Raw genomic sequence first — 27774 nt, forward strand, 5'->3', positions numbered from 1 at the left:
GAAGAAGAGCGTTGCTCAGCAACGAGAAGGCAAACAAGCTGTGGCACTAGAGCTGGTAGAGTTAACTCGTTCAATAGTCTGGGAAGTTACCCCTCTCAACTCAACTTCCAAATACTTTTTTTGTGTTTTTGCTTGCAAATGACGTTTGGAGATTTTTTGTTTTAAAAAGAATCGTGTTCTCAGATGGTACATTAATAAGATGGCTGGCAAAAAGAAAGAAGTCAGCTTGCAGGTCAGTCGGTCAAACATACCTTTTTATATCAGAGATCCAAGTTGGGTGTGAAAGGCAGTGCGATCAGACTGTGACGTTTGCTAACACTGCTGTTCTGGTACTACTTTCTCCAGGCGTCTGTCGCAAACCAAGAGCAATGGGATGAGATGCTTGCAACTAAAGGTTTAACAGGTAAGAATGATGTGTTTTGTTGCAAGAATTATGTGTTTTGTTGCATATTACGTTTTCTTACTTACGTGTAGCCGATTCACTCTGGCTGTATGTTGTGACTTGTTTCATTATTGCATTGAAAACGTACGTCTTACTCGGTTTATTCATAGAGGAATGAATCATTCACATCCACTGCATGCTGCTGCCCCCATGTGTTCATGCTGCTTACTGCAGGATGTGCCGACATAGCGTTTACTTCCTGTCCTGTGTCTCTGTCCCCTTCAGTTGTAGATGTGTACCAGCAGTGGTGTGGTCCATGCCGAGCTGTTGTCAGCTTACTGAGGAAGATCAAAAATGAACTGGGAGATGACTTGTTACATTTTGCCACAGTAAATACAACAGACAAATATCCTTCAATCTAGAATTACATTTCTGAAAACATTATATAAAAAAAAAGGCTTTTGTTTAAATTGAACTGGTTTTTCTTGCAGGCAAAAGCTGACAGTATCGATGCTCTAGAAAGGTACAGGGGGAAGTGTGAGCCCACCTTCCTGTTCTATGGGGTAAGTCCTGATCTATCTATCTATCTATCTATCTATCTATCTATCTATCTATCTATCTATCTCTCTCTCTCTCTCTCTCTCTCTCTCTCTCTCTCTCTCTCTCTCTCTCTCTCTCTCTCTCTCTCTCTCTCTCTCTCTCTCTCTCTCTCTCTCTCTCTCTCTCTCTCTTCTCTTTCTTTCTTTCTTTCTTTCTTTCTTTCTTTCTTTCTTTCTTTCTTTCTTTCTTTCTTTCTTTCTTTCTTTCTTTCTTTCTTTCCCCAAAAGTGTTGATCTGGAATTGTGCAGGTCTGTAGATGTTCTGTGTGTCGGTGGATGCATCTCTGTGTTACTTTCACCATTCATTCATTTTTATCATATCAAGACCTGTTCAGCTATAAACTCAACCACGGCTTGAAATGTCTCGGGGGGGGGGGGGGGGGGGGGGGCTGGCTTATGCTCCTATCCTCTAGAGGATGGTGACCCAAACCTCTGTATCTGGCTCAGGGGGGGGAGATGGTCTCAGTGCTGCGGGGGGCTAACGCTCCTGTCCTCCAGAGGATGGTGTTGGAGGAACTGGCCAGAGAGAAGACTGTCCTGGAGGAGGGAGGGGAACGCAGAGTGGTGAGTCAAAACCGACACACACACACACACACAAACATACACACACAAACACACACATGCACTTACAAACAGCAAGGTACACTCAAATATTCATACATGCTGATTGCTTGAGAGTTTAAAAAGGACTGACCTGTAGGATACACTCTTTGCTATTCTGTGTTGTTCAGGTGAAAGATGAAGGTTTGATAGATGAAGACGAGGAGGAGGATCAAAGTGATGAAGATACGCTTGGTACTGTAGCTACTCATTCACCTTACATGTGTCATTTGTTAATTTTCCGTCAACTTTAACCAGTGTTTTACAGTGACTCTCTGTCTGTCGTTCCAGACAGTAAATCATACACGGTGGCCATCATCAAACCAAACGCTGTGGCTCATGGCAAAACTAGTGAGATTATCATGAAGATTCAGGATGCCGGGTTTGAGATCCTAGCCCACGAGGAGAGAATGCTGAGCGACTCTGAAGCACGAGATTTCTACCAGAACAAAGTAGGAGAGGTCAGTAGATTTCTACCAGAACTAAGTAGGAGAGGTCAGTAGATTTCTACCAGAACTAAGTAGGAGAGGTCAGTAGATTTCTACCAGAATTGAACAGAGAGTCTTTTGGGAGCCAAACGTCTCTTTTAGGTGAAAGGAGCTAAAAGATCTGTCTCACTGAAAATACTGGGAATGCCCATCACTCTTACCTGTGTGTTCCTAGGCCTGTTTTGAAGACCTGATCCAGTTCATGTCCAGTGGCCCCTCTCACATCCTGGTGGTCTCTCAGAGGGACGGGTCAGGTAATGTGGTGCCAGCATGGAGGGAGTTCATTGGTCCAGCAGACACAGAGGAAGCCAGGAGGGATAAACCTGAGAGGTACAGTTAAAAATATGACTCCTAATCCAGAAACAGACTCCTAATCCAGAAACAGACTCCTAATCCAGAAACACGGTCCTAATCCAGAAACACGGTCCTAATCCAGAAACACGGCCCTAATCCAGAAACACGGCCCTAATCCAGAAACACGGCCCTAATCCAGAAACACGGTCCTAATCCAGAAACACGGTCCTAATCCAGAAACACGGCCCTAATCCAGAAACACGGTCCTAATCCAGAAACACGGCCCTAATCCAGAAACATGGCCCTAATCCAGAAACACGGCCCTAATCCAGAAACACGGCCCTAATCCCAGAAACACGGCCCTAATCCAGAAACACGGCCCTAATCCAGAAACACGGCCCTAATCCAGAAACACGGCCCTAATCCAGAAACACGGTCCTAATCCAGAAACACGGTCCTAATCCAGAAACACGGCCCTAATCCAGAAACACGGCCCTAATCCAGAAACACGGTCCTAATCCAGAAACACGGCCCTAATCCAGAAACACGGTCCTAATCCAGAAACACGGTTCTAATCCAGAAACACGGCCCTAATCCAGAAACACGGTCCTAATCCAGAAACACGGTCCTAATCCAGAAACACGGTCCTAATCCAGAAACACGGCCCTAATCCAGAAACACGGTCCTAATCCAGAAACACGGCCCTAATCCAGAAACACAGTCCTAATCCAGAAACACAGTATTTATACAGGAACAGGACACGGGCACAATACTCAATGATCATAATATTAAAGTAACATATTTTCAGTACAAACATTTGAGGGTTTTTAATTTCTAATAGTGGTATGTATCTGTGTACAACACATACATGCTTAGTTTGAGGGCTGTGTGGACATTCACTTGACTGAATGAAGATAGCATGTATCTACACAGATTGTTGCTCCAACAGAACAGACACACCCAAGGCAACGTTCCTCTCCTAACTATCCTCACTGGTCACCAGCAGAGTAACCATCTGTCCTCCTATTTTCCTTCCCTTCCCTTCCTCTACCCTCTCCTCCTCCCTCTTCTCTCCTCCTCCCTTTTCTCTCCCCTCTTTAAACCTCTCCCTTCCCATCCTCTCCATCTCTCTCTTCTCTCCCTTCCTCCATACCTTCCTCTCACCTCCTCTGTCTCCTCTCACTCCTTCCCCTCCTCTCCTCCTCCCTCCTCCCTCCCCTAGCCTACGTGCCCAGTATGGCAGTGAAACCCTGTTCAACTCGCTCCACGGTAGTGACGACAGCCATCAGGCTAGGAGGGAGCTGGCCTTCTTCTTCCCCAGCTTCAGGACTTCTTCCCGGGCAGAGCAGCACGAGGAGGAAGGGCAAGTGGAGAGGACACTGGCTCTCATCCGACCCAACCTCTCCAGGGAGAGCAAAGGTGGGCGCGTGCCAATTACTGTACACAACACACGTCTGTTTCTAAAATCAGCTTAACAGCATCACAGGGCTGTATGCAGTGAAGAAGTCATTTGCGTTCTGAGATTTTCACGGTTTCATCCTCACACCGTTTAGTCATTTATTAGCGATCCCTCAAAATGTTTTTCTGACAACTGAAAGAAATATCAGAAATAGTCATTAGTCAAGCATCATTTTGATGACCTTTTCTAAAGTATTCTGTTCTGAGGCTGGTTCCGTATGGTTTTCTATTCTAGATCTGGTCTGGTCTCCATGAGGCTGGTTCAGTATGGTTTTCTATTCTAGATCTGGTCTGGTCTCCATGAGGCTGGTTCAGTATGGTTTTCTATTCTAGATCTGGTCTGGTCTCCATGAGGCTGGTTCAGTATGGGTTTTCTATTCTAGATCTGGTCTGGTCTCCATGAGGCTGGTGCAGTATGGTTTTCTATTCTAGATCTGGTCTGGTCTCCTTGAGGCTGGTTCAGTATGGGTTTCTATTCTAGATCTGGTCTGGTCTCCTTGAGGCTGGTTCAGTATGGGTTTCTGTTCTAGATGAGATCTGGTCTGGTCTCCTTGAGGCTGGTTCAGTATGGGTTTCTGTTCCAGATGAGATCTGGTCTGGTCTCCTTGAGGCTGGTTCAGTATGGGTTTCTGTTCCAGATGAGATCTGGTCTGGTCTCCTTGAGGCTGGTTCAGTATGGTTTTCTATTCTAGATCTGGTCTGGTCTCCTTGAGGCTGGTTCAGTATGGGTTTCTGTTCTAGATGAGATCTGGTCTGGTCTCCTTGAGGCTGGTTCAGTATGGGTTTCTGTTCCAGATGAGATCTGGTCTGGTCTCCTTGAGGCTGGTTCAGTATGGTTTTCTATTCTAGATCTGGTCTGGTCTCCATGAGGCTGGTGCAGTATGGTTTTCTATTCTAGATCTGGTCTGGTCTCCATGAGGCTGGTTCAGTATGGGTTTCTGTTCCAGATGAGATCTGGTCTCGTGTCCATGAGGCTGGTTCAGTATGGGTTTCTGTTCCAGATGAGATCTGATCTGGTCTCCATGAGGATGGTTCAGTATGGGTTTCTGTTCCAGATGAGATCTGGTCTCGTATCCATGAGGCTGGCTTCACTGTGTCTCTCCAGAGAGAGGTGATATTAACAGAGGAACAGGCCAGACGGTTCTACAAACGACATGTTGACCAGGACTACTTCCCTGCCCTACTGCACAACATGACCAGGTAACCATCTGACAAATGAAGCACAAGAGAACTACAATATCAAAGCAAGAAGACAAATCAAAAAACAATTTGGCACTCACACAAAATCAGTGGTCTTTATAAGATCTCATCCCTATTATTCCCCCTAGTCTAATATTATCTAGTCTATTATTCCCCCTAGTCTATTATTCCCCCTAGTCTATTATTCCCCCTAGTCTATTATTCCCCCTAGTCTATTATTCCCCCTAGTCTATTATTCCCCCCTAGTCTAATGTTATCTAGTCTATTATTCCCCCTAGTATAGTATTATCTAGTCTATTATTCCCCCTAGTCTATTATTCCCCCTAGTATAGTATTTCCCCCTAGTCTATTATTCCCCCTAGTATAGTATTTCCCCCTAGTCTATTATTCCCCCTAGTATAGTATTTCCCCCTAGTCTATTATGATCTAGTCTATTATTCCCCCTAGTCTATTATTCCCCCTAGTATAGTATTTCCCCCTAGTCTATTATTCCCCCTAGTATAGTATTTCCCCCTAGTCTATTATGATCTAGTCTATTATTCCCCCTAGTCTATTATTCCCCCTAGTATAGTATTTCCCCCTAGTCTATTATTCCCCCTAGTCTATTATTCCCCCTAGTATAGTATTTCCCCCTAGTCTATTATTCCCCCTAGTATAGTATTATCTAGTCTATTATTCCCCCTAGTCTATTATTCCCCCTAGTATAGTATTTCCCCCTAGTCTATTATTCCCCCTAGTCTAGTATTCCCCCTAGTATAGTATTTCCCCCTAGTCTATTATTCCCCCTAGTATAGTATTTCCCCCTAGTCTATTATGATCTAGTCTATTATTCCCCCCTAGTCTATTATTCCCCCTAGTCTAATATTATCTAGTCTATTATTCCCCCTAGTCTATTATTCCCCCTAGTATAGTATTTCCCCCTAGTCTATTATGATCTAGTCTATTATTCCCCCTAGTCTATTATTCCCCCTAGTATAGTATTTCCCCCTAGTCTATTATGATCTAGTCTATTATTCCCCCCTAGTCTATTATTCCCCCCTAGTCTATTATTCCCCCCTAGTCTATTATGATCTAGTCTATTATTCCCCCCTAGTCTATTATTCCCCCTAGTCTAATATTATCTAGTCTATTATTCCCCCTAGTCTATTATTCCCCCCTAGTCTATTATTCCCCCCTAGTCTATTATTCCCCCCTAGTCTAGTATTCCCCCCTAGTCTATCATTCCCCCTAGTCTATTATTCCCCCTAGTCTATTATGATCTAGTCTATTATTCCCCCCTAGTCTATTATTCCCCCTAGTATAGTATTCCCCCCTAGTATAGTATTCCCCCTAGTCTAATATTATCTAGTCTATTATTCCCCCCTAGTCTATTATTCCCCCTAGTATAGTATTCCCCCCTAGTATAGTATTCCCCCTAGTCTATTATGATCTAGTCTAGTATTCCCCCCTAGTCTATTATTCCCCCTAGTCTAATATTATCTAGTCTATTATTCCCCCTAGTCTAATATTATCTAGTCTATTATTCCCCCTAGTATAGTATTCCCCCCTAGTATAGTATTCCCCCCTAGTATAGTATTCCCCCTAGTCTAATATTATCTAGTCTATTATTCCCCCTAGTCTAATATTATCTAGTCTATTATTCCCCCCTAGTCTATTATTCCCCCCTAGTCTATTATTCCCCCTAGTCTATTATTCCCCCTAGTATAGTATTCCCCCTAGTCTAATATTCTCTAGTCTATTATTCCCCCCTAGTATAGTATTCCCCCTAGTCTATTATTCCCCCTAGTCTATTATTCTCTAGTCTAGTATTCCCCCCTAGTCTATTATTCCCCCATGTCTATTATTCCCCCTAGTCTATTATTCCCCCTAGTCTATTATGATCTAGTCTATTATTCCCCCCTAGTCTATTATTCCCCCTAGTCTAATATTATCTAGTCTAGTATTCCCCCCTAGTCTATTATTCCCCCTAGTCTAATATTATCTAGTCTAGTATTCCCCCCTAGTCTATCATTCCCCCTAGTCTATTATTCCCCCTAGTCTATTATTCCCCCTAGTCTATTATTCCCCCTAGTCTAATATTCTCTAGTCTATCATTCCCCCTAGTCTATTATTCCCCCTAGTCTATTATTCCCCCTAGTCTATTATTCCCCCTAGTCTATTATTCCCCCCTAGTCTATTATTCCCCCTAGTCTATTATTCCCCCTAGTCTATTATGATCTAGTCTATTATTCCCCCCTAGTCTATTATTCCCCCTAGTCTAATATTATCTAGTCTAGTATTCCCCCCTAGTCTATTATTCCCCCTAGTCTATTATTCCCCCCTAGTCTATTATTCCCCCTAGTCTATTATTCCCCCCTAGTCTATTATTCCCCCTAGTCTAATATTATCTAGTCTAGTATTCCCCCCTAGTCTATCATTCCCCCTAGTCTATTATTCCCCCTAGTCTATTATTCCCCCTAGTCTATTATTCCCCCTAGTCTAATATTATCTAGTCTAGTATTCCCCCCTAGTCTATTATGATCTAGTCTATTATTCCCCCCTAGTCTATTATTCCCCCCTAGTCTATTATTCCCCCTAGTCTATTATTCCCCCTAGTCTAATATTATCTAGTCTAGTATTCCCCCCTAGTCTAATATTATCTAGTCTAGTATTCCCCCCTAGTCTAATATTATCTAGTCTAGTATTCCCCCCTAGTCTAATATTATTTAGTCTAGTATTCCCCCCTAGTCTATTATTCCCCCTAGTCTAATATTATCTAGTCTAGTATTCCCCCCTAGTCTATCATTCCCCCTAGTCTATTATTCCCCCTAGTCTAATATTATCTAGTCTAGTATTCCCCCTAGTCTAATATTATCTAGTCTATTATTCCCCCCTAGTCTATTATTCCCCCTAGTCTAATATTATCTAGTCTAGTATTCCCCCCTAGTCTATTATTCCCCCTAGTCTAATGTTATCTAGTCTAGTATTCCCCCCTAGTCTATTATTCTCTAGTCTAGTATTCCCCCTAGTCTATTATTCCCCCTAGTCTAATATTATCTAGTCTATTATTCCCCCCTAGTCTATTATTCTCTAGTCTAGTATTCCCCCTAGTCTAGTATTCTCTAGTCTAGTATTCCCCCTAGTCTAGTATTCTCTAGTCTAGTATTGCCCCTAGTCTAGTATTTTCTAGTCTAGTATTCCCCCTAGTCTAGTATTCTCTAGTCTATTATTCCCCCCTAGTCTAATATTCTCTAGTCTATTATTCCCCCCTAGTCTATTATTCTCTAGTCTATTATTCCCCCTAGTCTAGTATTCCCCCTAGTCTATTATTCCCCCTAGTCTATTATTCCCCCTAGTCTAGTATTCCCCCCTAGTCTATTATTCCCCCTAGTCTATTATTCCCCCTAGTCTATTATTTCCCCCTGGTATATTATTCCCCCCTGGTATATTATTCCCCCTAGTCTAATATCCCCCCCTAGTCTATTATTCCCCCCTGGTATATTATTCCCCCCTGGTATATTATTCCCCCTAGTCTAGTATTCCCCCTAGTATAGTATTCCCCCTAGTCTAATATTCTCTAGTCTTTTATTCTCCCTAGTCTATTATTCCCCCCTAGTCTATTATTCTCTAGTCTAGTATTCCCCCTAGTCTATTATTCTCTAGTCTATTATTCCCCCTGGTCTATTATTCCCCCCTAGTCTATTATTCCCCCTAGTCTAATATTCCCCCTTAGTCTAATATTCCCCCCTAGTCTAACTCGTCTCGATTATGTTATTCCTATTGACTGTATTTCTGTTACAGCGGTCCTGTGTTGGCTCTGTTGACTGTATTTATGTTACAGCGGTCCTGTGTTGGCTCTGTTGACTGTATTTCTGTTACAGCGGTCCTGTGTTGGCTCTGTTGACTGTATTTCTGTTACAGCGGTCCTGTGTTGGCTCTGTTGACTGTATTTCTGTTACAGCGGTCCTGTGTTGGCTCTGTTGACTGTATTTCTGTTACAGCGGTCCTGTGTTGGCTCTGTTGACTGTATTTATGTTACAGCGGTCCTGTGTTGGCTCTGTTGACTGTATTTCTGTTACAGCGGTCCTGTGTTGGCTCTGTTGACTGTTTCTGTTACAGCGGTCCTGTGTTGGTTCTGTTGACTGTATTTCTGTTACAGCGGTCCTGTGTTGGCTCTGTTGACTATATTTCTGTTACAGCAGTCCTGTGTTGGCTCTGTTGACTGTATTTCTGTTACAGCGGTCCTGTGTTGGCTCTGTTGACTGTATTTCTGTTACAGCGGTCCTGTGTTGGCTCTGTTGACTGTATGTCTGTTACAGCGGTCCTGTGTTGGCTCTGTTGACTGTATTTCTGTTACAGTGGTCCTGTGTTGGCTCTGTTGACTGTATTTCTGTTACAGTGGTCCTGTGTTGGCTCTGTGTTGGCTCTGTTGACTGTATTTCTGTTACAGCGGTCCTGTGTTGGCTCTGTTAACTGTATTTCTGTTACAGCGGTCCTGTGTTGGCTCTGTTGACTGTATTTCTGTTACAGCGGTCCTGTGTTGGCTCTGTTGACTGTATGTCTGTTACAGCGGTCCTGTGTTGGCTCTGTTGACTGTATTTCTGTTACAGTGGTCCTGTGTTGGCTCTGTTGACTGTATTTCTGTTACAGTGGTCCTGTGTTGGCTCTGTGTTGGCTCTGTTGACTGTATTTCTGTTACAGCGGTCCTGTGTTGGCTCTGTTGACTGTATTTCTGTTACAGCGGTCCTGTGTTGGCTCTGTTGACTGTATTTATGTTACAGCGGTCCTGTGTTGGCTCTGTTGACTGTATTTCTGTTACAGCGGTCCTGTGTTGGCTCTGTTGACTGTATTTATGTTACAGCGGTCCTGTGTTGGCTCTGTTGACTGTATTTCTGTTACAGCGGTCCTGTGTTGGCTCTGTTGACTGTTTCTGTTACAGCGGTCCTGTGTTGGCTCTGTTGACTGTATTTCTGTTACAGCGGTCCTGTGTTGGCTCTGTTGACTATATTTCTGTTACAGCAGTCCTGTGTTGGCTCTGTTGACTGTATTTCTGTTACAGCGGTCCTGTGTTGGCTCTGTTGACTGTATTTCTGTTACAGCGGTCCTGTGTTGGCTCTGTTGACTGTATGTCTGTTACAGCGGTCCTGTGTTGGCTCTGTTGACTGTATTTCTGTTACAGTGGTCCTGTGTTGGCTCTGTTGACTGTATTTCTGTTACAGTGGCTCTGTGTTGGCTCTGTGTTGGCTCTGTTGACTGTATTTCTGTTACAGCGGTCCTGTGTTGGCTCTGTTGACTGTATTTCTGTTACAGCGGTCCTGTGTTGGCTCTGTTGACTGTATTTCTGTTACAGCGGTCCTGTGTTGGCTCTGGCCCTGGCCAGGACGGGAGCTGTGGACCACTGGAGGAACCTTCTTGGCCCTAAAGATGTCAACAAGGCCAGGAAGGAGCAGCCCGACTGGTACGACTTGCTCTCATAAAGAGACTTATTACCAGGTCCCATAGGACTGTTTATTACCAGGTCCAGTAGGACTGTTTATTACCAGGTCCAGTAGGACTGTTAATTACCAGGTACCATAGGACTGTTTATTACCAGGTCCAGTAGGACTGTTTATTACCAGGTCCAGTAGGACTGTTTATTACCAGGTCCCATAGGACTGTTTATTACCAGTTCCAGTAGGATTGTTTATTACCAGGTCCCATAGGACTGTTTATTACCAGGTCCAGTAGGGCTGTTTATTACCTGGTACGACTTGCTCTCATAAAGAGACTTATTACCAGGTCCCATAGGACTGTTTATTACCAGGTCCAGTAGGACTGTTTATTACCAGGTCCCATAGGACTGTTTATTACCAGGTCCAGTAGGACTGTTTATTACCAGGTCCAGTAGGACTGTTAATTACCAGGTACCATAGGACTGTTTATTACCAGGTCCAGTAGGACTGTTTATTACCAGGTCCAGTAGGACTGTTTATTACCAGGTCCCATAGGACTGTTTATTACCAGTTCCAGTAGGATTGTTTATTACCAGGTCCCATAGGACTGTTTATTACCAGGTCCAGTAGGGCTGTTTATTACCAGGTCCAGTAGGACTGTTTATTACCAGGTACCATAGGACTGTTTATTACCAGGTCCAGTAGGACTGTTTATTACCAGGTCCAGTAGGACTTTGTTTATTACCAGGTCCAGTAGGACTGTTTATTACCAGGTCCAGTAGGACTGTTTCTTACCAGGTACCATAGGACTGTTTATTACCAGGTCCAGTAGGACTGTTTATTACCAGGTCCAGTAGGACTGTTTATTACCAGGTCCAGTAGGACTGTTTATTACCAGGTCCAGTAGGACTGTTTATTACCAGGTCCAGTAGGACTGTTTATTACCAGGTCCAGTAGGACTGTTTATTACCAGGTCCAGTAGAACTGTTTATTACCAGGTCCAGGTCCAGTAGGATTGTTTATTACCAGGACCAGGTCCAGTAGGATTGTTTATTACCAGGTCCAGTAGGACTTTTTATTACCAGGTCCAGGTCCAGTAGGATTGTTTATTACCAGGTCCAGTAGGACTGTTTATTACCAGGACCAGGTCCAGTAGGATTGTTTATTACCAGGACCAGGTCCAGTAGGATTGTTTATTACCAGGTCCAGTAGGACTGTTTATTACCAGGTCCAGTAGGACTGTTTATTACCAGGTCCAGTAGGACTGTTTATTACCAGGACCAGTAGGACTGTTTATTACCAGGACCAGTAGGACTGTTTATTACCAGGTCCAGTAGGACTGTTTATTACCAGGTCCAGTAGGACTGTTTATTACCAGGTCCAGGTCCAGTAGGACTGTTTATTACCAGGTCCAGTAGGACTGTTTATTACCAGGACCAGGTCCAGTAGGATTGTTTATTACCAGGTCCAGTAGGACTGTTTATTACCAGGTCCAGTAGGACTGTTTATTACCAGGTCCAGTAGGACTGTTTATTACCAGGACCAGTAGGACTGTTTATTACCAGGTCCCGTAGGACTGTTTATTACCAGGACCAGGTCCAGTAGGACTGTTTATTACCAGGTCCAGTAGGACTGTTTATTACCAGGTCCAGTAGGACTGTTTATTACCAGGACCAGTAGGACTGTTTATTACCAGGTCCAGTAGGACTGTTTATTACCAGGTCCAGTAGGACTGTTTATTACCAGGTCCAGTAGGACTGTTTATTACCAGGACCGGGTCCAGTAGGATTGTTTATTACCAGGTCCAGTAGGACTGTTTATTACCAGGTCCAGTAGGACTGTTTATTACCAGGTCCAGTAGGACTGTTTATTACCAGGTCCCATAGGACTCTGCTCAAAAGTAATGTGTATATACACTGAGTAGACAAACCATTAAGAACATTCTTTGTCGCTGGTGACTTGAACCAAGCATGTTTAAGACATTGATTGTGTATGTGTGCCATTCAGAGGGTGAATGGGCAAGACAACATTTATTTGCCTTTGAAAGTATACAGTGGGGCAAAAAAGTATTTAGTCAGCCACCAATTGTGCAAGTTCTCCCACTTAAAAATATGAGAGAGGCCTGTAATTTATCATAGGTACACTTCAAATATGACAGACAAAATGAGGAAAAAAATCCAGAAAATCTCATTGTAGGATTTTTTATGAATTTATTTGCAAATTATGTTGGAAAATAAGTATTTGGTCACCTAGCAAGCAAGATTTCTGGCTCTTACAGACCTGTAACTTTTTCTTTAAGAGGCTCCTCTGTCCTCCACTCGTTACCTGTATTAATGGCACCTGTTTGAACTTGTTATCAGTATAAAAGACACCTGTCCACAACCTCAAACAGTCACACTCCAAACTCCTCTATGGCCAAGACCAAAGAGCTGTCAAAGGACACCAGAAACAAAATTGTAGACCTGCATCAGGCTGGGAAGACTGAATCTGCAATAGGTAAGCAGCTTGGTTTGAAGAAATCAACTGTGGGAGCAATTATTAGGAAATGGAAGACATACAAGACCACTGATAATCTCCCTCGATCTGGGGCCCCCACGCAAGATCTCACCCCGTGGGGTCAAAATGATCATAAGAACGGTGAGAAAAAATCCCAGAACCACACGGGGGGACCTAGTGAATGACATGCAGAGAGCTGGGACTAAAGTAACGAAGCCTACCATCAGTAACACACTACGCCGCCAGGGACTCAAATCCTTCAGTGCCAGACGTGTCCCACTGCTTAAGCCAGTATATGTCCAGGCCCGTCTGAAGTTTGCTAGAGAGAATTTGGATGACCCAGAAGAAGATTGGGAGAATGTCATATGGTCAGATGAAACCAAAATCTAACTTTTTGGTAAAAACTCAACTCGTCGTGTTTGGAGGACAAAGAATGCTGAGTTGCATCCAAAGAACACCATACCTACTGTGGCGCATGGGGGTGGAAACATCATGCTTTGGGGCTGTTTTTCTGCAAAGGGACCAGGACGACTGATCCGTGTAAAGGAAAGAATGAATGGGGCCATGTATCGTGAGATTGAGTGAAAACCTCCTTCCATCAGCAAGGGCATTGAAGATGAAACGTGGCTGGGTCTTTCAGCATGACAATGATCCCAAACACACTGCCCAGGCAACGAAGGAGTGGCTTCGTAAGAAGCATTTCAAGGTCCTGGAGTGGCCTAGCCAGTCTCCAGATCTCAACCCCATAGAAAATCTTTGGAGGGAGTTGAAAGTCCGTATTGCCCAGCAACAGCCCCAAAACATCACTGCTCTAGAGGAGATCTGCATGGAGGAATGGGCCAAAATACCAGCAACAGTGTGTGAAAACCTTACAGGTTTACTTACAGAAAACATTTGACCTCTGTCATTGCCAAGAAAGGGTATATAACAAAGTATTGAGATAAACTTTTGTTGTTGACCAACTACTTATTTTCCACCATAATTTCCAAATAAATTCATTAAAAATCCTACAATGCGATTTTCTGGATTTTTCTTTCTCATTTTGTCTGTCATAGTTGAAGTGTACCTATGATGAATATTACAGGCCTCTCATCTTTTTAAGTGGGAGAACTTGCACAATTGGTGGCTGACTAAATACTTTTTTGCCCCACTGTATATGTATGTGCCAGGCGCATCCCCATTAGCTACTCTTCCTGGGGTTTATTAGGGATCCCCATTAGCTTCTCTTCCTAGGGTTTATTAGGGATCCCCATTAGCTATAAAACAGTGAACTGTTTGTACTGAATGAGCTAAAGATAAAATGGTACATCATATAACATCCCTACACCCCCACATATACACAACATGTTCAATACCCCCACATATCCACAACATGTTCAATACCACCACATATCCACAACATGTTCAATACCACCACATATCCACAACATGTTCAATACCAGCACATATCCACAACACAACATGTTCAATACCCCCACATATCCACAACATATTCAATACCACCACATATCCACATCGAAACATGTTCAATACCACCACATATCCACAACATGTTCAATACCACAACATATCCACAACATGTTCAATATCACCACATATTCACAACACAACATGTTCAATACCACCACATATCCACAACATGTTCAATACCTCCACATATCCACAACACAACATGTTCAATACCTCCACATATCCACAACATGTTCAATACCTCCACATATCCACAACATGTTCAATACCTCCACATATCCACAACATGTTCAATACCTCCACATATCCACAACATGTTCAATACCACCACGTATCCACAACATGTCCAATACCACCACATATCCACAACACAACATGTTCAATACCTCCACATATCCACAACATGTTCAATACCTCCACATATCCACAACATGTTCAATACCTCCACATATCCACAACATGTTCAATACCTCCACATATCCACAACATGTTCAATACCTCCACATATCCACAACACAACATGTTCAATACCTCCACATGTTCAATACCACCACATATCCACAACATGTTCAATACCACCACGTATCCACAACATGTCCAATACCACCACATATCCACAACACAACATGTTCAATACCTCCACAACATGTTCAATACCTCCACATATCCACAACATGTTCAATACCTCCACATATCCACAACATGTTCAATACCTCCACATATCCACAACATGTTCAATACCTCCACATATCCACAACATGTTCAATACCACCACATATCCACAACACAACATGTTCAATACTTCAATACCTCCACATATCCACAACATGTTCAATACCTCCACATATCCACAACATGTTCAATACCACAACATGTTCAATACCACCACATATCCACAACATGTTCAATACCACCACATATCCACAACATATTCAATACCTCCATCATATCCACAACATGTTCAATACCACATGTTCAATACCACCACATATCCACAACATGTTCAATACCACCACATATCCACAACATGTTCAATACCTCCACATATCCACAACATGTTCAATACTACCACATATCCACAACATGTTCAATACCACCACATATCCACAACACGACATGTTCAATACCTCCACATATCCACAACATGTTCAATACCACCACATATCCACAACATGTTCAATACCTCCACATATCCACAACATGTTCAATACCTCCACATATCCACAACATGTTCAATACCACCACATATCCACAACATGTTCAATACCACCACATATCCACAACATGATCAATACCTCCACATATCCACAACACAACATGTTCAATATCCACAACATGTTCAATACCACCACATATCCACAACACAACATGTTCAATACCTCCACATATCCACAACACAACATGTTCAATACCTCGACATATCCACATCACAACATGTTCAATACCCCCACATATCCACAACATGTTCAATACCACCACATATCCACAACATGTTCAATACCACAACATGTTCAATACCACCACATATCCACAACATGTTCAATACCTCCACATATCCACAACATGTGCAATACCTCCACATATCCACATGTTCAATACTACCACATATCCACAACATGTTCAATACCACCACATATCCACAACACAACATGTTCAATACCTCCACATATCCACAACATGTTCAATAACACCACATATCCACAACATGTTCAATACCTCCACATATCCACAACATGTTCAATACCACAACATGTTCAATACCACCACATATCCACAACATGTTCAATACCTCCATCATATCCACAACATGTTCAATACCACAACATGTTCAATACCACCACATATCCACAACATGTTCAATACCACCACATATCCACAACATGTTCAATACCACCACATATCCACAACATGTTCAATAACTCCATCATATCCACAACATGTTCAATACCACAACATGTTCAATACCTCCACATATCCACAACATGTTCAATACCTCCACATATCCACAACATGTTCAATACCTCCACATATCCACAACATGTTCAAAACCACAATATGTTCAATACCCCCACATATCCACAACATGTTCAATACCTCCACATATCCACAACATGCTCAATACCACAACATGTTCAATACCTCCACATATCTACAACATGTTCAATACCTCCACATATCCACAACATGTTCAATACCTCCACATATCCACAACATGTTCAATACCACCACATATCCACAACATGTTCAATACTACCACATATCCACAACATGTTCAATACCCCCACATATCCACAACACAACATGTTCATTACCTCCACATATCCACAACACAACATGTTCAATACCTCCACATATCCACAACATGTTCAATACCCCCACATCTCCACATGTTCAATACCACAACATGTTCAATACCACAACATGTTCAATACCACCACATATCCACAACACGAAATAATCGTGTTCCCCTAAGTTTGATACTGTATTGAAAACCTCTGTGACTGTCCCCTCTCCTTTGTAGTGCCTATCACTGTGCTCTGTGACTGTCCCCTCATATAACATCCCTACACCCCCACATATACACAACATGTTCAATACCACCACATATCCACAACATGTTCAATACTACCACATATCCACAACATGTTCAATACCCCCACATATCCACAACACAACATGTTCATTACCTCCACATATCCACAACACAACATGTTCAATACCACCACATATCCACAACATGTTCAATACCACCACATATCCACAACATGTTCAATACCACCACATATCCACAACATGTTCAATAACTCCATCATATCCACAACATGTTCAATACCACAACATATCTACAACATGTTCAATACCACCACATATCCACAACACAACATGTTCAATACTACCACATATCCACAACATGTTCAATACCACCACATATCCACAACATGTTCAATACCACCACATATCCACAACATGTTCAATAACTCCATCATATCCACAACATGTTCAATACCACAACATGTTCAATACCTCCACATATCCACAACATGTTCAATACCTCCACATATCCACAACATGTTCAATACCTCCACATATCCACAACATGTTCAATACCACCACATATCTACAACATGTTCAATACCTCCACATATCCACAACATGTTCAATACCACCACATATCCACAACATGTTCAAAACCACAATATGTTCAATACCCCCACATATCCACAACATGTTCAATACCTCCACATATCCACAACATGCTCAATACCACAACATGTTCAATACCTCCACATATCTACAACATGTTCAATACCTCCACATATCCACAACATGTTCAATACCTCCACATATCCACAACATGTTCAATACCACCACATATCCACAACATGTTCAATACTACCACATATCCACAACATGTTCAATACCCCCACATATCCACAACACAACATGTTCATTACCTCCACATATCCACAACACAACATGTTCAATACCTCCACATATCCACAACATGTTCAATACCCCCACATCTCCACATGTTCAATACCACAACATGTTCAATACCACAACATGTTCAATACCACCACATATCCACAACACGAAATAATCGTGTTCCCCTAAGTTTGATACTGTATTGAAAACCTCTGTGACTGTCCCCTCTCCTTTGTAGTGCCTATCACTGTGCTCTGTGACTGTCCCCTCTCCTTTGTAGTGCCTCTCTCACTGTGCTCTGTGACTGTCCCCTCTCCTTTGTAGTGCCTCTCTCACTGTGCTCTGTGACTGTCCCCTCTCCTTTGTCGTGCCTCTCTCATTGTGCTCTGTGACTGTCCCCTCTCCTTTGTAGTGCCTCTCCCATTGTGATCTGTGACTGTCCTCTCTCCTTTGTAGTGCCTCTCTCACTGTGCTCTGTGACTGTCCCCTCTCCTTTGTCGTGCCTCTCTCACTGTGCTCTGTGACTGCCCCCTCTCCTTTGTCGTGCCTCTCTCACTGTGCTCTGTGACTGTCCTCTCTCCTTTGTAGTGCCTCTCTCATTGTGCTCTGTGACTGTCCTCTCCTTTGTCGTGCCTCTCTCACTGTGCTCTGTGACTGTCCTCTCTCCTTTGTAGTGCCTCTCTCATTGTGCTCTGTGACTGTCCTCTCCTTTGTCGTGCCTCTCACTGTGCTCTGTGACTGTCCCCTCAGCCTCAGGGCCCAGTTCATGGTGGCCAGTGAGGAGGACAGTGAGCCCCAGAACCAGCTGAACCAGCTCCATGGCAGTGCCAGCAGGGAGGAGGCAGAGGAGGAGATTGACTTCTTCTTCCCTAAACAGCAGACTCTGGCCATCATTAAGCCTGACTCCATGGACGAACATAGAGGTACATTCACTAAATCAGTCAATACACTAAGTTTATTAACCATGTACCAGTTATCCAAACCAGTCCTTAGTCAGTTGTACAGCAGCGTATAAAGTGACCACATGCACTCTCTACTCAACCTCCTTTCCTCCCCTTCCTCCCCCTTTCAGAGGAGATCCTGGGGGAGATCCGTGCTGGAGGTTTCTCTATATCTCGGATGAAGGAGACAGTGTTGTCTAGAGACACGGCTGAGGAGTTCTACAGGGAACACAGAGACAAACCGTTCTTCAGCCAGCTGGTTGACTTCATGTGCAGGTTAGTACTGTGCTACAGAATCCTATATACACTGCTCAAAAAAAAAGGAACACTTAAACAACACAATGTAACTCCAAGTCAATCACACTTCTGTGAAATCAAACTGTCCACTTAGGAAGCAACACTGATTGACAATAAATGTCACATGCTGTTGTGCAAATGGAATAGACAACAGGTGGAAATTATAGGCAATTAGCAAGACACCCCCAATAAAGGAGTGGTTCTGCAGGGGGTGATCACAGACCACTTCTCAGTTCCTATGCTTCCTGGCTGATGTTTTGGTCACTTTTGAATGCTGGCGGTGCTTTCACTCTAGTGGTAGCATGAGACGGAGTCTACAACCCACACAAGTGGCTCAGGTAGTGCAGCACATCCAGGATGGCACATCAATGCGAGCTGTGGCAAGAAGGTTTGATGTGTCTGTCAGCGTAGTGTCCAGAGCATGGAGGCGCTACCAGGAGACAGGCCAGTACATCAGGAGACGTGGAGGAGGCTGTAGGAGGGCAACAACCCAGCAGCAGGACCGCTACCTCCGTCTTTGTGCAAGGATGAGCAGGAGGAGCACTGCCAGAGCCCTGCAAAATGACCTCCAGCAGGGCACAAATGTGCATGTGTCTGCTCAAACGGTCAGAAACAGACTCCATGAGGGTGGTATGAGGGCCCGACGTCCACAGGTGGGGGTTGTGCTTACAGCCCAACATTTGCCAGAGATCACGAAGATTGGCAAATTCGCCACTGGCGCCCTGTGCTCTTCACAGATGAAAGCAGGTTCACACTGAGCACATGTGACAGACGTGACAGAGTCTGGAGACGCCGTGGAGAACATTCTGCTGCCTGCAACATCCTCCAGCATGACCGGTTTGGCGGTGGGTCAGTCATGGGGTAGCATTTCTTTGGGTGGCCGCACAGCCCTCCATGTGCTCGCCAGAGGTAGCCTGACTGCCATTATGTACCGAGAGGAGATCCTCAGACCGCTTGTGGGACCATATGCTAGTGCGGTTGGCCCTGGGTTCCTCCTAATGCAAGACAACCTTATGTGGCTGGAGTGTGTCAGCAGTTCCTGCAAGAGGAGGCATTGATGCTATGGACTGGCCCGCCCGTTCCCCAGACCTGAATCCAATTGAGCACATCTGGGACATCATGTCTCGCTCCATCCACCAACGCCACGTTGCACCACAGACTGTCCAGGAGTTGGCGGATGCTTTAGTCCAGGTCTGGGAGAAGATCCCTCAGGAGCATGCCCAGGCGTTGTAGGGAGGTCATACAGGCACGTGGAGGCCACACACTACTGAGCCTCTTTTTGACTTGTTTTAAGGACATTACATCAAAGTTGGATCAGCCTGTAGTGTGGTTTTCCACTTTAATTCTGAGTGTGACTCCAAATCCAGACCTCCCTGGGTTGATAAATTTGATATCCATTGATAATTTAGTGTTGGAGGTCAGCTATGGGTTAGAGGTCAGCTCTGGGTTAGTGTTAGAGGACAGCTCTGGGTTGGAGGACAGCTCTGGGTTAGTGTTGGAGGACAGCTCTGGGTTAGTGTTGGAGAACAGCTCTGGGTTAGTGTTGGAGAACAGCTCTGGGTTAGTGTTGGAGGACAGCTCTGGGTTAGTGTTGGAGGTTAGCTCTGGGTTAGAGGTCAGCTCTGGGTTAGTGTTGGAAGTTAGCTCTGGGTTAGTGTTGGAGGACAGCTCAGGGTTAGTGTTGGAGGTTAGCTCTGGGTTAGTGTTGGAGGTCAGCTCTGGGTTAGTGTTGGAGGTTAGCTCTGGGTTAGTGTTGGAGGTCAGCTCTGGGTTAGAGGTCAGCTCTGGGTTAGTGTTGAAAGTCAGTTCTGGGTTAGTGTTGGAGGTCAGCTCTGGGTTAGTGTTGAAGGTCAGCTCTGGGTTAGTGTTGGAGGTCAGCTCTGGGTTAGTGTTGGAGATCAGCTCTGGGTTAGTGTTGAAGGTCAGCTCTGGGTAAGTGTTGGAGGACAGCTCTGGGTTAGTGTTGGAGGACAGCTCAGGGTTAGTGTTGGAGGTCAGCTCTGGGTTAGTGTTGGAGGTCAGCTCTGGGTTAGTGTTGGAGGACAGCTCTGGGTTGGAGGACAGCTCTGGGTTAGTGTTGGAGGTTAGCTCTGGGTTAGTGTTGGAGGACAGCTCTGGGTTAGTGTTGGAGGTCAGCTCTGGGTTAGTGTTGGAGGTCAGCTCTGGGTTAGTGTTGGAGTTCAGCTCTTGGTTAGTGTTGGAGGTTAGCTCTGGGTTAGTGTTGAAGGTCAGTTCTGGGTTAGTGTTGTAGTTCAGCTCTGGGTTAGTGTTGGAGATCAGCTCTGGGTTAGTGTTGAAGGTCAGCTCTGGGTAAGTGTTGGAGGACAGCTCTGGGTTAGTGTTGGAGGACAGCTCAGGGTTAGTGTGGGAGGTCAGCTCTGGGTTAGTGTTGGAGGTCAGCTCTGGGTTAGTGTTGGAGGACAGCTCTGGGTTGGAGGACAGCTCTGGGTTAGTGTTGGAGGTTAGCTCTGGGTTAGTGTTGGAGGACAGCTCTGGGTTAGTGTTGGAGGTCAGCTCTGGGTTAGTGTTAGAGTTCAGCTCTTGGTTAGTGTTGGAGGTTAGCTCTGGGTTAGTGTTGAAGGTCAGTTCTGGGTTAGTGTTGTAGTTCAGCTCTGGGTTAGTGTTGGAGATCAGCTATGGGTTAGTGTTGGAGATCAGCTCAGGGTTAGTGTTGTAGTTCAGCCCTGGGTTAGTGTTGGAGATCAGCTCTTGGTTAGTGTTGAAGGTCAGCTCTGGGTTAGTGTTGAAGGTCAGCTCTGGGTTAGTGTTGGAGATCAGCTCTGGGTTAGTGTTGGAGGTCAGCTCTGGGTTAGTGTTGGAGGACAGCTCTGGGTTAGTGTTGGAGGTCAGCTCTGGGTTAGTGTTGGAGTTCAGCTCTTGGTTAGTGTTGGAGGTTAGCTCTGGGTTAGTGTTGAAGGTCAGTTCTGGGTTAGTGTTGTAGTTCAGCTCTGGGTTAGTGTTGGAGATCAGCTCTGGGTTAGTGTTGGAGATCAGCTCTGGGTTAGTGTTGTAGTTCAGCCCTGGGTTAGTGTTGGAGATCAGCTCTTGGTTAGTGTTGAAGGTCAGCTCTGGGTTAGTGTTGAAGGTCAGCTCTGGGTTAGTGTTGGAGGACAGCTCTGGGTTAGTGTTGGAGGTCAGCTCTGGGTTAGTGTTGGAGGTCAGCTCTGGGTTAGTGTTGGAGGTCAGCTCTGGGTTAGTGTTGGTCAGCTCTGGGTTAGTGTTGGAGGTCAGCTCTGGGTTAGTGTTGGAGGTCAGCTCTGGGTTAGTGTTGGAGGTCAGCTCTGGGTTAGTGTTGGAGGACAGCTCTGGGTTGGAGGACAGCTCTGGGTTAGTGTTGGAGGTCAGCTCTGGGTAAGTGTTGGAGGACAGCTCTGGGTTAGTGTTGGAGGACAGCTCTGGGTTAGTGTTGGAGGACAGCTCTGGGTTAGTGTTGGAGGACAGCTCTGGGTTGGAGTTCAGCTCTGGGTTAGTGTTGGAGGTCAGCTCTGGGTAAGTGTTGGAGGACAGCTCTGGGTTAGTGTTGGAGGACAGCTCTGGGTTAGTGTTGGAGGACAGCTCTGGGTTAGTGTTGGAGGACAGCTCTGGGTTGGAGGACAGCTCTGGGTTAGTGTTGGAGGACAGGTCTGGGTTAGTGTTGGAAGTCAGCTCTGGGTTAGTGTTGAAGGTCAGCTCTGGGTTAGTGTTCAGCTCTGGGTTAGTGTTGAAGGTGTGCTGTCAGTCTCATGCAGCATCATCTGAACATGTGCTTCTATTGTAATTGTCACATAGAAAAGTTCATGCTCAGGGTAGAAGAGACAGTTAATAATGCTCAGGGTAGAGGAGACAGTAAATAATGCTCAGGGAAGAATAGACAGTTAATAATGCTCAGGGTAGAGGAGAGTTAATAATGCTCAGGGTAGAGGAGAGTTAATAATGCTCAGGGTAGAGGAGACAGTTAATAATGCTCAGGGTAGAAAAGACAGTTAATAATGCTCAGGGTAGAGGAGAGTTAATAATGCTCAGAGTAGAAGAGACAGTTAATAATGCTCAGGGAAGAATAGACAGTTAATAATGCTCAGGGAATAAGAGACAGTTAATAATGTTCAGGGTGGAAGATAATTAATAATGCTCAGAGAATAAGAGACAGTTAATAATGCTCAGGGAATAAGAGACAGTTAATAATGTTCAGGGTAGAAGAGACAGTTAATAATGTTCAGGGTAGAAGAGACAGTTAATAATGCTCAGGGAATAAGAGACAGTTAATAATGCTCAGGGAATAAGAGACAGTTAATAATGTTCAGGGTAGAAGAGACAGTTAATAATGTTCAGGGTAGAAGAGACAGTTAATAATGTTCAGGGTAGAAGACAGTTAATAATGCTCAGGGAATAAGAGACAGTTAATAATGGTCAGGGTAGAAGACAGTTAATAATGTTCAGGGTAGAAGAGAATTAATAATGCTCAGAGAATAAGAGACAGTTAATAATGCTCAGGGAATAAGAGACAGTTAATAATGTTCAGGGTAGAAGAGACAGTTGATAATGCTCAGGGAATAAGAGACAGTTAATAATGCTCAGGGTAGGGGAGAGTTAATAATGCTCAGGGTAGAGGAGAGTTAATAATGCTCAGGGTAGAAGAGACAGTTAATAATGCTCAGGGTAGAAGAGACAGTTAATGATGCTCAGGATAGAAGAGACAGTTAATAATGCTCAGGATAGAAGAGACAGTTAATAATGCTCAGGATAGAAGAGACAGTTAATAATGTTCAGGGAACAAGAGACAGTTAATAATGTTCAGGGTAGAAAAGACAGTTAATAATGCTCAGGGTAGAAGAGACAGTTAATAATGCTCAGGGAAGAAGAGACAGTTAATAATGCTCAGGGTAGAAGAGACAGTTAATAATGTTCAGGGTAGAAAAGACAGTTAATAATGCTCAGGGTAGAAGAGACAGTTAATAATGCTCAGGGTAGAAGAGACAGTTAATAATGCTCAGGGTAGAAGAGACAGTTAATAATGTTCAGGGTAGAAAAGACAGTTAATAATGCTCAGGGTAGAGGAGAGTTAATAATGCTCAGGGTAGAAGAGACAGTTAATAATGCTCAGGGTAGACGAGACAGTTAATCATGCTCAGGGTAGTGGAGACAGTTAATAATGTTCAGGGAACAAGAGACAGTTAATAATGTTCAGGGTGGAAGAGACAGTTAATAATGTTCAGGGTAGAAAAGACAGTTAATAATGCTCAGGGTAGAAGAGACAGTTAATAATGCTCAGGGTAGAAGAGACAGTTAATAATGCTCAGGGTAGAAGAGACAGTTAATAATGCTCAGGGTAGAAGAGACAGTTAATAATGCTCAGGGTAGAAGAGACAGTTAATAATGCTCAGGGTAGAAGAGACAGTTAATAATGCTCAGGGTGGAAGAGACAGTTGATAATGCTCAGGGAATAAGAGACAGTTAATGTTCAGGGTAGAAGAGACAGTTAATAATGCTCAGGGTAGAAGAGACAGTTAATAATGCTCAGGGAATAAGAGACAGTTAATAATGTTCAGGGAATAAGAGACAGTTAATAATGTTCAGGGTGGAAGAGACAGTTAATAATGCTCAGGGTGGAAGAGACAGTTGATAATGCTCAGGGAATAAGAGACAGTTAATGTTCAGGGTAGAAGAGACAGTTAATAATGCTCAGGGAATAAGAGACAGTTAATAATGTTCAGGGAATAAGAGACAGTTAATGTTCAGGGTAGAAGAGTACATCTGAAACCCTGTCTCTGTAGCGGCCCCTGTATGCTGCTGGTGCTGACCAAGGAAAATGCTGTGGAGGAGTGGCGGTCCATGATGGGCCCCACAGACCCTGGCCTGGCCCAGGTTACGGCCCCGGGGTCCCTGAGGGCCCGCTTCGCCTTAGACATCCTCCACAACTCCCTTCACGGCTCCTCCAATCAGGAGCATGCTCAGGAGAAGATACACTTCCTGTTTGGTGATATCATCACCTCAGACAGAGACCTGACCAGCAATGGGGAACTGGATCCCACAACGCGAGGTAACCAATCACACTTCAGTTACGACACTGAACAAAAAATAGAAATGCAAGGTTCCGTGTTTCATGAGCTGAAATAAAACATCCCAGAAATGTTCCATATGCACAGAAAACGTATTTCTCTCAAATTCTGTGCACAAATTTGTTGACATTACTGTTAGTGAGCATTTCTCCTTTGCCAGAGGAGCATTTCTGTCTGTAATATAGCTCCTTCTGATTGGCTGGGCCTATGCCCTCCCAGGCCCACCAATGGCAGCGCCAATGCCCAGTCATGTGAAATCCATAGATTATGGCCTAATTTATTTATTTCAATTGACTGATTTCCTTATGAACTGTAACTCAACTAAATCTTTGAAATTGTTGCATGTTGTGTTTATATTTGTTCAGTATATCCGACTAGACGGACCATGAAAAACAGGGTCGCTAGTGGAGAGCAGTTAGGTGCCAGTGTATAGTTGAATCCCCAACAGGTCTATCTGGCTCGATAAACCAAGTCAAGACTGATAAACAAGAAACAGCCTTTTCAACAGTAAAGCTGTCCAATGTTTTCTTTCAGGAAAACAGCAGGACAGTTTTGCAGATCTCATGGCTTCAGACAAATCAGGTTGTACAACTGCAGAAATGACAGAGCATGTTGAGCCAGGAAGTCCAGAGAGCCATCAAGAGCATGTTGAGCCAGGAAGTCCAGAGAGCCATCAAGAGCATGTTGAGCCAGGAAGCCCAGAGAGCCATCAAGAGCATGTTGAGCGGGCCACATCCACGTCAGACACACCTAGTGTCACAAGCAAAGAAGGGGAAGGTAAGAATGAGACTGCATATTGAACATGGGATATAAATCTGTGCTGAAGGTAAAGCACTGCATTCAGTTGAGTTGATCCTTCTACATATTACAGGTGATCAGACACCAGTCTGAAGAAGAAGGATCAACAGATGCCCAGTAGAGATCCCCAGGACAGATCCCCATGACAGGTCCCCAGGACAGGTCACCAGTAGAGATCCCCAGGACAGGTCGCAAGTAGAGATCCCCAGGACAGGTCACCAGTAGAGATCCCCAGGACAGATCCCCAGGACATGTCACCAGGACAGATCCCCAGGACAGGTCGCCAGGACAGATCCCCAGTAAAGATCCCCAGGACAGGTCACCAGTAGAGATCCCCAGGACAGGTCACCAGTAGAGATCCCCAGGACAGGTCCCCAGTAGAGATCCCCAGGACAGGTCCCCAGTAGAGATCCCCAGGACAGATCCCCAGGACAGGTCACCAGGACAGATCCCCAGGACAGGTCGCCAGGACAGATCTCCAGTAGAGATCCCCAGGACAGGTCCCCAGTAGAGATCCCCAGGACAGGTCACCAGTAGAGATCCCCAGGACAGGTCACCAGTAGAGATCCCCAGGACAGGTCCCCAGTAGAGATCCCCAGGACAGGTCACCAGTAGAGATCCCCAGGACAGGTCACCAGTAGAGATCCCCAGGACAGGTCACCAGTAGAGATCCCCAGTAGAGATCCCCAGGACAGATCCCCAGTAGAGATCCCCAGGACAGGTCACCAGTAGAGATCCCCAGGACAGGTCACCAGTAGAGATCCCCAGGACAGATCCCCAGGACAGGTCACCAGGACAGATCCCCAGGACAGATCCCCAGGACAGGTCCCCAGGACAGATCCCCAGTAGAGATCCCCAGGACAGGTCACCAGTAGAGATCCCCAGGACAGGTCACCAGTAGAGATCCCCAGTAGAGATCCCCAGGACAGATCCCCAGTAGAGATCCCCAGGACAGGTCACCAGTAGAGATCCCCAGGACAAGTCACCAGTAGAGATCCATAGGACAGGTCACCAGTAGAGATCCCCAGGACAGGTCACCAGTAGAGATCCCCAGGACAGATCCCCAGGACAGGTCACCAGTAGAAATCCCCCGGACAGATCCCCAGGACAGGTCACCAGGACAGATCCCCAGGACAGGTCACCAGGACAGGTCCCCAGTAGAGATCCCCAGTAGAGATCCCCAGGACAGGTCACCAGTAGAGATCCCCAGGACAGATCCCAAGTAGAGATCCCCAGGACAGGTCACCAGTAGAGATCCCCAGGACAGGTCACCAGTAGAGATCCCCAGTAGAGATCCCCAGGACAGGTCACCAGTAGAGATCCCCAGTAGAGATCCCCAGTAGAGATCCCCAGGACAGGTCACCAGTAGAGATCCCCAGGACAGGTCACCAGTAGAGATTCCCAGGACAGGTCACCAGTAGAGATCCCCAGGACAGATCCCCAGGACAGGTCACCAAGACAGATCCCCAGGACAGGTCACCAGTAGAGATCCCCAGGAGAGATCCCCAGGACAGATCCCCAGTAGAGATCCCCAGGACAGGTCACCAGTAGAGATCCCCAGGACAGGTCCTCAGTAGAGATCCCCAGGACAGGTCACCATTAGAGATCCCCAGGACAGGTCACCAGTAGAGATCCCCAGGACAGGTCACCAGTAGAGATCCATAGGACAGGTCACCAGTAGAGATCCCCAGGACAGGTCACCAGTAGAGATCACCAGTACAGATCCCCAGGACTCTGATCGTCAAAGTTAAGACTGAATGGCCTTCGTCTTTCAGATACAACAAATCAACAATACCACTTGTAGGGCTACAGTACATTATCATGTTACTTCATTTGAACGTTGCGAAAAATGAAATAAAAATCTTACTGCAGATTTTTA

General features: G+C 44.8%; 1 protein-coding gene across 1 annotated transcript; it reads left to right on the forward strand.

The window, feature by feature from the left end:
* Nucleotides 1-27774, forward strand: nme9 (NME/NM23 family member 9). Its single transcript, XM_036959526.2, has 16 exons — nucleotides 1-232; nucleotides 346-403; nucleotides 668-771; nucleotides 874-945; nucleotides 1429-1545; nucleotides 1713-1776; nucleotides 1873-2042; nucleotides 2245-2399; nucleotides 3586-3782; nucleotides 4877-5021; nucleotides 10351-10458; nucleotides 18575-18747; nucleotides 18897-19041; nucleotides 24813-25078; nucleotides 25632-25874; nucleotides 25969-27774. The coding sequence occupies exons 1-16, from the start codon at nucleotides 200-202 to the stop codon at nucleotides 25986-25988; spliced, it is 2070 nt and encodes a 689-aa protein (XP_036815421.2). The 5' UTR covers nucleotides 1-199; the 3' UTR covers nucleotides 25989-27774.

This window comes from Oncorhynchus mykiss, chromosome 22 (genome assembly GCF_057628025.1).
Source record: "Oncorhynchus mykiss isolate SJ-2025 chromosome 22, ASM5762802v1, whole genome shotgun sequence".
In the NCBI taxonomy this organism is placed as follows: Eukaryota; Metazoa; Chordata; class Actinopteri; order Salmoniformes; family Salmonidae; genus Oncorhynchus; species Oncorhynchus mykiss.

Coding starts and splice junctions, on each gene's coding strand:
- nme9 (XM_036959526.2), top strand. CDS start 200: ATGGCTGGCAAAAAGAAAGAAGTCAGCTTGCAG. Junction 1,777..1,872: donor AAGTGATGAAGATACGCTTG/GTACTGTAGCTA, acceptor CTGTCGTTCCAG/ACAGTAAATCATACACGGTG. Junction 2,400..3,585: donor AGGAGGGATAAACCTGAGAG/GTACAGTTAAAA, acceptor TCCCTCCCCTAG/CCTACGTGCCCAGTATGGCA.